A 13,586-nucleotide genomic window follows, 5' to 3' on the forward strand; every position below is an offset into this window, starting at 1 on the left:
CCTTCCAGTGGACATTCAGGGTTGGTTTCCTTTAGGAGGGACAGGTCTAAATCCCTTGACTCTGCGTGTTTCCTCCACCGCATGTGTATCTTCCCGGTTCTGCTTCCCTGGGGAGCCGCGAACAAGACTGTCTGGAGCAGCGCGTCCCCTCGGGGGAGGGATGCTTCTGTCTCTTTCTTCTCTCCGGCTCACAAGGGCCCCTTCGGGCACTGGGCATTCTCGAGGCTGCTGTCTGCCATGGCACGACTGAGGCTTATGCCGGGTCCACGTGCCGCCTGGCATGGCCCGCCGCCCGCGTGCAGGGGAGGACTGTGGGCGCCCCCAAGCCCTGTGTTAAATGAGGCGGAGCTCACATCTGTGCTGCGATGGACGCTCCTCTGTTTCTGGGCCGTGGAGGGAGCCTCCTCCCTGGGCAGATGGTGCCTCGGACCGCTGGGCATGCCTGCTGGGTCACTGCTCACCGCAGGAAGTGCCGCTGGATCCAGGGAGTCCGAGCCAGGTGGCAGAACCTGGCTGCTTGCTTAATTAGCTCGCCGATGTCCTCATTAGGCAGCCGCTGCGGCCCCTGCCCCCTCTGGACCCCAGCCCTGAGGAGGGCTCTGCCATCTGCACTGGGCGCACACTCCCCTCTCCCCACCAGTCTTGATGGGCTCCGTCACCCAGTTCAACCCAGTTCAAGCTGAGGCAATCCAACCAGCACACATCACCCACTCCTTGGGGTTGGGGGACAAGCCAGGGGGTGAGGCCTAGAGACGGAGGAGGTCCTGGAGCTTTTAAGTCAGGCTTAGACCCGCAGGCTGGACACACTAGGCATCAATGCTGAGAATACACTGCAAACACAGGCCCCGGGGGTCTGGATGTGTCCACAGGCCACTCACTGTGTGACCTCAGCCAATGACTTCCTCGGCTCCTGGAAGCCCCAGTTTCCCTGCCTGCCCAAAGGGGCACATGAGCGCCCTGCACAGAGAGCGGCTGCAGGTCCCGATGAACCCGTTCGGCTTCAATGACTTACCTGTGCTCGACGGTGTGCTGAGCCCTCTGGTGGAAGCTGCCGCGCTTGCTGCTGCTATCGAAAGGGTCAGGTCTCGCCGGGGGGGGGGCGGGGGGGGGCGGGGGGGGGTCCCTGCCGCCCTCCCCCAGCCTGCTCCCTGAGCCCCGAGCTCAGCTCCTGGCCCCTCACCTGTGACAGTCTCTCTTTACTGGACGTGGAGTTCAAGGGCGGCTCTGCCATCAGCAGAGGGTGCTGCTCTGGGGCCACGTGGAGCACCTGGTAGAAAGAGTGATGCCAGATCTGACAAGAGAGGGGGTGTGGCCGTCAGCGCCCCGCGGCTCCCACCCCGGCCCCTCCCATCGCCCACCCGGAGGAGGCCAGCCGCGGGCCTCGAGGACTGTAGGGAGGCCCCGCAGAGAGGCCACGTCGAGAGAGGCCCCCTTGCTGGCCCTGCAGAGCAACGTCTCAGAAATGGGTCCTCCGGCCCTAGTTGAGCCTTCGGATGCCACAGCCCCAGCCAACACCTGCCTGCAACCCCGTAAGAATCGAGCCAGAACCACCCAGCTAAGCTGCCCCCAAGTCCCTGGCCCACGGAAAGTGTGGGAGGTAACCAGTGACCATCCCTGTTTCCAGCCACTCCGTGTCGGGATGACCTTAAGCCTTTGATACTTAACACATCGTCCAAGGCAACGTGGACCTGTTCGACTACGTATGGAGCCCTCAGTTACTGAGAGAGTGGTTCAAGCTGCTGCATAGGGCATGGTTGGATGGCATCACCAACTCAACGGGCATGAACTTGGGCAATCTCTGGGAGATAGTGAGGGACAGGGAGGCCTGGTGTGCTGCAATCCATGGGGTCACAAAGAGTCAGACACGATGGAGCAACTGAACAGCAATAACAAAAATACACAGAACACAAACTTTGCCATTGTAACCTTTTTCCAACCACACAGTCCAGGGTCATTAAGTTCATGAACACTGCTGTAAAACCGTCACCTCCATCCATCTCCAGAACTTTCTATCTCCCCGAACGGACACTCTGTCCCCAGGAAACGCTAATTCTCCATGCCCTCCCCCAGCCCCTGGTCCCCAGCCTCCAATCTCTGTCTCCATGAACTTGATGACCCTCCGTCCTCGAGGAAGTGGCGTCATACATTATTGCCCTTCTGTGACTGCCCTATTTCCCTGAGCATCTTGTCCTCAAGGTTCACCCCCATTCTAGCTGCGTCAGGATTTCTTTCCTTTTAAAGACCGGATAACAGTCCACTGTATGGAAGGGCCACACTGTGCGTCCAGCCGTTCACTGAAGGACACTTGGGTCATGTCTCCCTTTTAGCTGTTGCGAATCTTACTGCCATGAACACACGTGTACAAATATCTCTTCCTGGCCTTGCTTCCAAGTCTTTGGGGATTCACGCTGAAGGGGGATTGCCTCCCTGGTGGCTCAGACAGCAAAAATCTTCTGGAGGTTGATTGATCTACAGGATACCCTGGGTTCGATGCTTGGGTCAGGAAGATTTCCTGGAGAAGGGAATGGAAACCCACTCCAGTATTCTTGCCTGGAGAATTCCATGGACAGAGGAGCCTGGAGGGCTACAGCCCACAGGGTCTCAGAGTCGGACATGACTGGGTGGCTAGCACGTTCACTTTCGCGGTGATTCCAGCATGACTCTTGGAGGAACCACCATATTGTTCTCTGTAGTGACTGCACTGTTTTACATTCCCACCAAGAGTGTTTGAGAATTCCAATTTCTGACTCCTCGTTCTCACCAACATTTGTCATTTGGTGGAGGGTGCGGGGTGAGGTGTTTATTTGCTTTTAAGATAATAGCCATCTTAATAGGTGTGGGGCGTGTTTCAGAATTTTTAAAATCCATTGTCTCCTTTAATTCTCACAACAGCATTACATGGTAGGAAAAGTTAGACCCCTTTCTTACAGATTAGGAAACTGAGGACCAGAGAGCCAAACTGTGGGTCCGTAATGACACAGGTCATGCGTGATGGAGGCGGGACTCGGGTCCAGGTCTGTGGTTCTAAAGCCTGTATGGTGAATACTGTGGTGTGGCATCCCCGGGGACCCAGAGCCAGGAGACGCCGGGAGAGCCCTGGATGTCGTCCGTACATCCCTTCTGAGGTGCGGGGCAGCAGACCAGCCCAGGCATTGGTGGGGGCCCTTTAGCGCATCCCACCCAACAGAGGCTGCAGCCTACCTTCTCCATGTCGTCCCAGTTGGTGATGGCAGCTCGAGAGATGGGGTATAAGAGGTTGAGTTTCCCTCGGTTTTTCGGAACCTCGTTTCCAATGAACCAGTCTTCCTCTTCCATTCCCACCAACAGCTTCTGAAACACACAGGCCAGGCCACGTCTGCCCTCAGCAGCATCTCCCTCGACTTTGGTCTGTGGGTGCCTAGCGGACGGCAGGGAGCCCCAGTGTAATGCCGGGGACCACTCTGGGTCACAGCGCTGCTGCTGGTGGCCTCCTCAGACCCCCACACTGTGTCAGAATGCTGCTAAGGGGTTTCAGCAGATGATCTGCTTGCAGAGGGTGCACCCAGAACCCCTGCTGGGACAGGCGCTTGCCTGCTTTGCAGGTGAGGAGACTAAGGCCACAAAGAGAGGGGTGGGAAGGAAGGAGCTCTGGAAGTGGGGGTGGGGGCGGACACACTGCTTTGGAAAGTAAGCAGGCAGAGTCTCCAATTTAGTATAATTCGTTATTTGGGGGGAGACAAATCTACTTTAATGCAGATTAAACCATGTGTTCCATCATTTGGAAACGATCTGAGAGTCAGCTGTATGTTAATCTGAGTCCACCAAGAATGAGACACCAAGAGGAGATGAACAGTACAAGGATTTTATTCGGGAACACACCAGACGAGGAGGAGAGACACCAGGCTGGTGTCCGATTCTGAGGCCAGGTGCAGGACGGTGGGGTGGATGGGCGGCCTGGAGGAGTCCTTGAGCCAAAGTCATTCATCAGGGGCATTCATCCATCCGTGTCTCCCAGCAGCGGGTCTGCCTGGGTGTCCCGCTGCGCTCCGTTGTTGGCTACAGGGCATCTGCGGGCAGCACGGCCCTGGTGTCCCGGGGCAGGCTGGCACTGGTGCGGAGGCAGCGGGCTGTGGTGGTGTGCTGGTGCGCGGGGGCCATGCCGCATGGTGCCAAGCTGCGATGGTGCATGTGGCAGTGATGCTGGGGACCCAATGGCCTGGCAGTGCCAGGCTGCCCTGCTGCAGTGGATTTCGGAGATAGGAGGCCCCCTCAGGGAGCACCACAGCTCCTCCGCACAGAGCTCTCCCATCTCAGGAATTAGTATTTTAGGCAGAAGAGGCCGTGCGTCTCATGCATGGAGTCCACCCTCTCTGAGCTCCGCTTCTTTGTCTGGCCGGTGTGACAATGGCCGGCTGGCCCTGCATCTGGCCACAGTGTTGCCAGGGATGAAGTCTAGTAAGTCTGTGGCTGGGAACACATTTTATAAACTGAAAGTATCCGTTGATACAAGGGGCAGATTTCAGCTCAGCCCATCCTTCGTGAGAAAGGAGAGGGACCAGGGGTGCCTGCGGGAATGAGGAAGAGGCAGCCTCATCCTGGTTCAGCGTGGACAGGGCTCGGGTCTGACGACTGCTTTGGTTACAGCGGTTGAGTGACTCTGGGCAGAGCCTGTCCCGCCCCTCCATGGGCAGAGGTCCCCCACGAGGGGTCTCCTGCCCTCCTGTTGCCGCACAGAAGGGCCCAGGAGGGACTGTGGCGTGGTTGGCACGGATGGAAATGAGCCCACGTGGAGCATCCTGCCGTGTGCCAACTCCTCTTGGAGGCAGAAGCTTCACCAGGGACTCGCCTGAAGCCCGGACAGGTGGCACCGAGATGCCGGACAGAACACGAAGACTGAGAACCCAGTAGGCCGCGGTTCCAATAGAGGGTTCGCTGCCTGATCATCCGTCTTGGTCACGTGGTGCCATTTTGGTGAGGAATTTGAACTTTTTTGCAGTAATCTTGTGCTTCCCCAGGTATGTAACCTACACTGTGTTTCTCACTGAACCTCTTTGTAGGATGAACAGGTTTTACGCCCTCCCTGGGACTGTAGCATGTTGTTCTGTGAGCCGACGTTAATTTTTCTTTTTTTTTTTTTTAGGATTTAGGCTATTTCTTTCTTTCTTTTAGTTAGAGGATAATTACAATATTGTGATTTTTTGCCGTGCATCGACATGAATCAGCGTTAGTTACACATATAACCCCTCCCTCTTGAACCCCTTTCCCGCTGCTTTAGGTTCAATGTTAAGACTGACCTTGCAGGACAAACGCTCAAACCTGCTGGGGCAAGAGACGTCACACCAAGGGTTTCACACAGAGGGACTGAATACAGGGAGGCGGTTACACCGTGCTGGGAGTTTGAAACGCAAAAAGGACAGAGAGTAGGACCCCCTGGAGGCCCCGCGACTGTGGGAAGAACCAGGCAGTGGGTTTGCAGAACGAAGGCTCAGAGGAGGCCCCTCAGGGCCGGGAGGGGCTCTCTTGGGGCGGCAGGGCAATCCACAGATGGAGGGGAGGATGAAGACTGCCTGCTGGTAGGGGGTAGTGGGGCTGAATAGTGTGGGGAACAGGAAGCCCGCCCCCTCCTGCCGCCTTCTGAGTGGCTTTGGTGCCTGCTATTTGCAGAACGTCTCGGAGGCCAGTTGGTAGAGGAGCCCCAGCGCCAGCATCACAGAGCAGAGCAGAGGTTTGAATGGCGGTTCCTGGGATAGGTCCACGTGTAGCCCCCAGAACCCACGTGAGTGTGACCTTGCTTGGAAACAGGTTCTTTGCCGATGTGACTCATTTAGGGATCTGGAATGCGGCTGGATTTAGGGCAGGCCTCAGACCCAGAATGTGGTCCACTGGAGAAGGGAATGGCAAACCACTTCAGTATTCTTGCCTTGAGAACCCCATGAGCAGTATGAAAAGGCAAAATGATAGGATACCGAAAGAGGAACTCCCCAGGTCAGTAGGTGCCCAATATGCTACTGGAGATCAGTAGAGAAATAACTCCAGAAAGAATGAAGGGATGGAGCCAAAGCAAAAACAATACCCAGCTTTGGATGTGACTGGTGATAGAAGCAAGATCCGATGCTGTAAAGAGCAATATTGCATAGGAACCTGGAATGTCAGGTCCATGAATCAAGGCAAATTGGAAGTGATCAAACAGGAGATGGCAAGAGTGAACATCGACATTCTAGGAATCAGCGAACTAAAATGGACTGGAGTGGGTGAATATAACTCAGATGACCATTATATCTACTACTGCGGGCAGGAATCCCTCAGAAGAAATGGAGCAGCCATCATGGTCAACAAAAGAGTCCGAAATGCAGTACTTGGATGCAATCTCAAAAACGACGGAATGATCTCTGTTCGTTTCCAAGGCAAACCATTCAATATCATGGTAATCCAAGTCTATGCCCCAACCAGTAACACTGAAGAAGCTGAAGTTGAACGGTTCTATGAAGACCTACAAGACATTTTAGAACTAACACCCAAAAAAGATGTCCTTTTCATTATGGGGGACTGAAATGCAAAAGTAGGAAGTCAAGAAACACCTGGAGTAACAGGCAAATTTGGCCTTGGAATGTGGAATGAAGCAGGGCAAAGACTAATAGAGTTTTGCCAAGAAAATGCACTGGTCGTAGCAAACACCCTCTTCCAACAACACAAGAGAAGACTCTACACATGGACTTCACCAGATAGTCAACACCAAAATCAGATTGATTATATTCTTTGCAGACAAAGATGGAGAAGCTCTATACGTCAACAAAAACAAGACCAGGAGCTGACTCTGGCTCAGATCATGAACTCCTTATTACCAAATTCAGACTTAAATTGAAGAAAGTAGGGAAAACTGCCAGACCATTCAGGTATGACCTGAATCAAATCCCTTATGATTATACAGTGGAAGTGAGAAATAGATTTAAGGGACTAGATCTGATAGATAGAGTGCCTGATGAACTATGGAACGAGGTTCGTGACATTGTACAGGAGACAAGGATCAAGACCATCCCCATGGAAAAGAAATGCAAAAAAGCAAAATGGATGTCTGGGGAGGCCTTACAAATAGCTGTGAAAAGAAGAGAGGCGAAAAGCAAAGGAAAGATATAAGCATCTGAATGCAGTGTTCCAAAGAATAGCAAGAAGAGATAAGAAAGCCTTCTTCAGTGATCAATGCAAATAAATAGAGGAAAAGAACAGAATGGGAAAGACTAGAGATCTCTTCAAGAAAATTAGAGATACCAAGGGAACATTTCATGCAAAGATGGGCTCAATAAAGGACAGAAATGGTATGGACCTAACAGAAGCAGAAGATATTAAGAGGTGGCAAGAATACACAGAAGAACTATACAAAATAGATTTTCATGACCCAGATAATCACGATGGTGTGATCACTCATCTAGAGCCAGACATCCTGGAATGTGAAGTCCAGTGGGCCTTAGAAAGCATCACTACGAACAAAGCTAGTGGAGGTGATGGAATTCCAGTTGAGCTATTTCAAATCCTGAAAGATGATGCTGTCAAAGTGCTGCACTCAATATGCCAGCAAATTTGGAAAACTCAGCAGTGGCCACAGGACTGGAAAAGGTCAGTTTTCATTCCAATCCCAAAGAAAGGCAATGCCAAAGAATGCTCAAACTACCACACAATTGCACTCATCTCACACTCTAGTAAAGTAATGCTCAAAATTCTCCAAGTCAGGCTTCAGCAATACGTGAACCGTGAACTTCCTGATGTTCAAGCTGGTTTTAGAAAAGGCAGAGGAACCAGAGATCAAATTGCCAACATCCGTGGATCATGGAAAAAGCAAGAGAGTTCCAGAAAAACATCTATTTCTGCTTTCTTGACTATGCCAAGGCCTTTGACTTTGTGGGTCACAATAAACTGTGGAAAATTCTGAGAGAGATGGGAATACCAGACCACCTGACCTGCCTCTTGAGAAATCTGTATGCAGGTCAGGAAGCCACAGTTAGAACTGGACATGGAACAGACTGGTTCCAAATAGGAAAAGGAGTACATCAAGGCTGTATATTGTCACCCTGCTTATTTAACTTATATGCAGAGTACATCATGAGAAACGCTGTGCTGGAAGAAACACAAGCTGGAATCAAGATTGGCGGGAGAAATATCAATAACCTCAGATATGCAGATGACACCACCCTTATGGCAGAAAGTGAAGAGGAACTAAAAAGCCTCTTGATCAAAGTGAAAGAGGAGAGTGAAAAAGTTGGCTTAAAGCTCAACATTCAGAAAATGAAGATCATGGCATCTGGTCCCATCACTTCATGGGAAATAGATGGGGAAACAGTAGAAATAGTGTCAGACTTTATTTTGGGGGGCTCCAAAATCACTGCAGATGGTGATTGCAGCCATGAAATTAAAAGACGCTTACTCCTTGGAAGAAAAGTTATGACCACCTAGATAGCATATTGAAAAGCAGAGACATTACTTTACCGACTAAGATCCATCTAGTCAAGGCTATGGTTTTTCCTGTGGTCATGTATGGATGTGAGAGGTGGACTGTGAAGAAGGCTGAGCGCCGAAGAATTGATGTGTTTGAACTGTGGTGTTGGAGAAGACTCTTGAGAGTCCCTTGGACTGCAGGGAGATCCAACCAGCCCATTCTGAAGGAGATCAGCCCTGGGTGTTCTTTGGAAGGAATGATGCTAAAGCTGAAACTCCAGTACTTTGGCCACCTCATGCAAAGAGTTGACTCACTGGAAAAGACTCTGATGCTGGGAGGGATGCAGGGCAGGAGGAGAAGGGGACGACAGAGGATGAGATGGCTGGATGGCATCACTGACTTGATGGACGTGAGTCTGAGTGAACTCCGGGAGTTGGTGAGGGACAGGGAGGCCTGGCATGCTGCAATTCATGGGGTTGCAAAGAGTCGGACACGACTGAGCGACTGAACTGAGACCCAGTGGCTAGTGTCTTTATGAGAGAGAAGGGAGGGGAGAGTGAGTGGAGAAGGGGAAGGAGGAGAGAGAAGCCACAGGATGATGGAGGCAGAGGCCGCAGAGATCCAGCCTCACGCCCGCGAATGCCACCGGAAGCGGGCAGACGCCAGGAGGACCCTCCCCCAGACCCTGGAGAGTGTAGCCCTGAGACGTGCTGTGACCTGCTGCATAAGTAAACAGGGGGTGTCGCAGCCAACAAGCCCCCAGCGACTGCAGCCACCCCGACTGTGCACCCCCAGGAGACTTGGGATGGAGAAAAGCAGATGCTGGCCCCAGACAGCTGGAAGTGCTAGTCGCTCAGTCGTGTCCAACTCTTTGCCACCCCATGGACTGTAGCCCACCAGGCTCCTCTGTCCATGGGGATTTTCCAGGCAAGCATACTGGAGTGGGTTGCCATTTCTTCCTCCAGGGGATCTTCCACAACCCAGGGATTGAACCCAGGTCTCCTGCATTGCTGGTGGATTCTTTACTGTCTGAGCCACCAGGGAAGTCCAAGAATACTGGAGTGGGTAGCCTATTCCTTCTCCAGGGGATCCTCCCGACCCAGGAATCAAACCTGCATCTCTGAATTGGCAGGGGGGTTCTTCACCAGCTGAGCCAGACAGTCGAAATGCACATCAAAGGAATGATTCCAATGAGCCCAGATTCTTGCCTCTTCCCGTATAGAGAGGACCGTTAAATTTATTGACTTGAGATATGTGCTTTTCCTTAACTAAGAGCAATCTTGTGATGTACCGAGTACCTGGTTTTCATCACAAAACCCCCTATGCCCCCTGGTTCCTCCCTTACCCTTCAGAGCAGACCCTCAGAGCGACCCGAGAGCATGTCTACTGGACCTAAGTCCCACAGCAAGTCCACCGAACAAAGCAGAATTCTCAGCTTTCAGGCTGTGCCGGTTTGTCTCTTTGCTTCCGTCGACAACACCTTGATTCTGGGCCTTGGGCTCCAGAACCAGGAGGGTCCGTAGTTGCACTGTTTCGGCACCAAGACAGCAGCCCTTGGTCACGGCCGCCCCAGGGCACTAACCCAGCAGCAGTTACAACAGATGAAGTATAAGCCTCCCTCATCCACACACCCCCAGCTAACTCCTATCCCCCCTCCCAACTATCCAGTAGATAAACCCCTACAAAGCAGCTTGGGCGAGGGGCGAGGTGAATGCATTTCCATCCTCTCAAGGCTGGTGGGGAATTATTCAGAGACAGTTCAGTCTCCAAGAGAGAGTGGAGAGCAGAGGGGGTTCAAAGGCCCCGAACCTCTGGGAGGCAGGAGCCCGGGGAGGCCCCGGGCCAAGCCGCTGCTTCTGGGGAAGCAGGGGAAGGAGGGCAGGGGCCGACGGACTGTCTGCTCCTTCCTGGCCTTGACCGGCGGCTGTCACAGTGGCCAGAGCTCGGCTTGCAGCTGCGCGTTGGGAGGGCGGCCTAGAGGGGTGTCAGGACCCCTCTCTCACCCAGCTAAGCTGTGCTAAGTGGATTAAGCGGGACTTGCAGCCTTACCTTACCTCCAGCGTTCACGCCGCCCTGGACTCCGGAGCCTCTGGGACTGGAAGTCAGCCGCCACCACCAGCAACAAAGGCTAGACAAGAGCAGCTTGGGTGGCTCTTCCGGGAGGTCGGGTGGCTCAGGCTCCAAGGAAACCCACACACCCGACAGGCTCCCCTGCCTCTGACTCAGGCGGCTCTGCCTCTTCCCGCCCCCCGCCCTTCCTCGCTCTGCTTCTTGGACGCACAGGATGGGCCCACCTGGCTCCAGGGTATGCGGCTGGAGGGGCAACCAGGAGACACAGGAGGAGGGAGGGGATGGCCTCAGAGAGAAGGGGCTCAGACGGGGCAAGGCTGGTGCTTCCTTTCCCTCCCCCAAGAAAGCACACCCTTCATTACTGCTTAAAGCATGTTATCAGTTGAACTGCGTGTACTCCCAGCAAACCCTGTGTTGAAGCCCTGACCTCAGAGTGTGGCTGTATTGGGAGCCGGGCCCTTAAAGAGGTGATTACAGTTAAATGAGGTCACGAGGGTGGGGCCCTAGACCCACAGGACTGGGGTCCTTATGAGAAGAGGATGTCAGGCCACAGACACACACAGAGGGACAACCCTGTGAGGACACAGGGCGGAGACGGCCGTCTGAACGCCCAGGAGAGAGGCCTCAGGAGGACCAGCCCCGCCCACAGCTGGGTCCGGGATTCCAGCCTCCAGGCCTGGAGAGAGTAATTGTCTACTGTTTAAGCTGCCCCGGCTGTGGGCCTTTGTCCCAGCAGCTCGAGCAAAGCAACACAAAGCAAAAGCAAGCAACGTGTAGCGTTCTCAAGCCAGGTCCTCTTGGTGGGCTGTCTTAAGACAAGGCTCAAGGCCCTGTGAATCTTAGCTGGGGGTGGGGGGCGGTGGTGGGCTGCGGCCCGCAGGGAGGACGCCTGGCACTCACCTCGTGGCGGAGTTTCCCAAGGGTGGTTGGGAACACGGCCAGGGGTGCCTCTGTCCCCGCGAAGCCCACCTTGCTGAAGCCCGAGCCGTAGTCGCAGATGAGGGGCACGTTCATGGTGCCGTGTGAGCCAGCTGCAGGGGAGACAGACGGTGCGGCTGTCTGTGCCATTCGCAAGGTGCCCACCTGAGGGGCAGCTGCCATGCCAGGTAGGATCTCGGCTCCGGGCACCCAGAGCTGGGCCTGCCTGCGGGGTGAGCTGCTGTCTGGATGCACTGGGCGGTTTGCTGGAGCGGCCGGGCTCTCACATGACCACCTGCCCTGGCTGCCCTGCCTGTTTGGACGCAAGGAAAGAAACCCAGGCTGCTTTGCTCTGCGCTCTGCCAGGAACCCCTGACTCCGGGGCCTGGGAGTCTGCTCAAGTGCCCAGACTCACAAAAACTGGGGAATTCCTGAGACTTTGAGAATTGAATTCCAGACCGTTTCAGACATAATTTGGTTAAATCCCTACTTAGAAATCTTTTATATACACATCTGAAGGAAGAAAATTAAAAGAAGCATCAAGAGAAACCTTGATGAGGAATTCCCTGGTGGACTATTGGTTAAGAACCTGCCTACCAGTGCAGGAGACATGGGCTTGATCCCACGTCTGGGAAGATGCCACAGGCCATGGGGCAACTAAGGCTCACGCCACGACCACTGTGCCCACCTGCCCGTGAACATGCTCCACAGCAAGAGAAGCCACGGCAGTGAAGAGCCCACCCGCCACAGCAAAGCCCTAGTATAGCCAAAAACAAAATTTCTAATTTTTTGGAAAAGAGAAAACATGAAACCATTCATTTTTGTTGTTGCTTTTGTTCAGTTGCTAAGTCTTGTCCAACTCTTTGTGACCCCATGGACTGCGCATGCCAGGCCTCTTGGCCCCTCATCATCTCCCAGAGTTTGCATAACTAAGTTCATGTCCATCAAACCATCTCATCCTCTGCTGCCCCCTTCTCCTCCTGCCCTCAGTCTTTTTTCCAGCGTCAGGGTCTTTTCCACTGAGTCAACTCTTGGCATCAGGTGGCCAAAGTATTAGAGGTTCAGCTACAGCATCTGTCCTTCCAATGAATATTCAGGACTGATTTCCCTTAGGATTGATTGGTTTGATCTCCTTGCAGTCCAAGGGACTCTTATGAGTCTTCTCCAACACCACAGTTTGAAAGCATCATTTCTTCAGTGTTTTTCCTTCATTATGGTCCAGCTCTCACATCAGTACATGATTACTGGAAAGATCATAGCCTTAACTATACACACCTTAGTCAGCAAGAAATTTGAAATTCCCAAGCACATCTTGCTTCTTGGAAAGCGACCAGCCCCCTCTTACCTCCAAGTTCCCAGGGAAGACACGTGGCCCGTGCAGGCCTGGCTCTCAGGGGAGGGGTTCTTGTTTATTCAGTGCTGAACCATCAGTCTCGTTCAGCAACATTTCTCCTTCTGTTAGAAAAAAGATTTCAAAGTCCTCTAATTAAACAGTGAAAGCATCTAGGCCAAACCAGAGGTACCGAAACAAAGAGCCGAATGACTGTCACAGACAGTGCAGCCCACTAACGACCTCCCTGCCCCGTCCACTGAAAAGGCCTTCCGTAAAACTGAGCTATCTGGTTAACTGAAACTTAGTAAACATGACGTTTGCAAACACACAAGCCTCTCAAGGAGACTACAAACCTCTCTGCCTGCTTCACCAAGGATGCTGGCCGTGGGGTGGCCTTGTCTTGGTGGCCTGGGGCCACCATGATGCAGAACAATCACCCTGTGCTATGACACAGCTGTGACCTCAGGGTCCTGCCCTGACGTCAGCTCCAGCCTGCCAGCTCCCGGCTTGCCGTCCAGTGTTTACGACCTCCTTTCTGCTTTTCCTGTATCCACTCTTGTGGTTGTTCTGGCATGTGGAGCCCTCCAGGAATTGGCCCTGCTGCAGAAGAATGGAGACGCAGGCCCCTGCCAGACCCCCGAGGCCTGCCCCTGGGATGTGAGCTCCGGGCACTGGAGGAGAGTTGACTATTAGGCAGAGCTGCCTTCAGCCTTGGGCAGGAAGGCAACGGGCTGGCAGAGGCAGGTGTCCTGGCCGGATGAGGCAGGGGCTGAAGCAGTGGGGTCCCCTCTGAGGCAGGCCATCCCAGCACCTTGACTGAAAGGGTGTGTATCTGGTGAGGCAGAGAGCGGGGCAGCT

General features: G+C 53.5%; 1 protein-coding gene across 3 annotated transcripts in view; it reads right to left on the bottom strand.

Moving 5' to 3' along the window:
- Nucleotides 1-13,385, bottom strand: part of LOC138427157 (actin, aortic smooth muscle-like) — a 40,090-nt gene extending 26,705 nt beyond the window's left edge. For 2 of the 3 annotated variants that reach the window (XM_069566483.1, XM_069566485.1), the window contains exons 1-4: nt 12,741-13,385; nt 11,378-11,508; nt 3,202-3,330; nt 1,181-1,291 (exon numbers count right to left, since the gene is read on the bottom strand). In XM_069566483.1, coding sequence (XP_069422584.1) covers nt 1,181-1,291; nt 3,202-3,330; nt 11,378-11,491 — 354 coding nt within the window. In that variant the 5' untranslated portion in view covers nt 11,492-11,508; nt 12,741-13,385. The remainder of the gene's footprint in view (nt 1-1,180; nt 1,292-3,201; nt 3,331-11,377; nt 11,509-12,740) is intronic. The other variant, XM_069566484.1, reaches the window with a different exon arrangement.
- Nucleotides 13,386-13,586: the final 201 nt, after the last annotated feature.

Source organism: Ovis canadensis, chromosome 21 (genome assembly GCF_042477335.2).
Source record: "Ovis canadensis isolate MfBH-ARS-UI-01 breed Bighorn chromosome 21, ARS-UI_OviCan_v2, whole genome shotgun sequence".
In the NCBI taxonomy this organism is placed as follows: domain Eukaryota; kingdom Metazoa; phylum Chordata; class Mammalia; order Artiodactyla; family Bovidae; genus Ovis; species Ovis canadensis.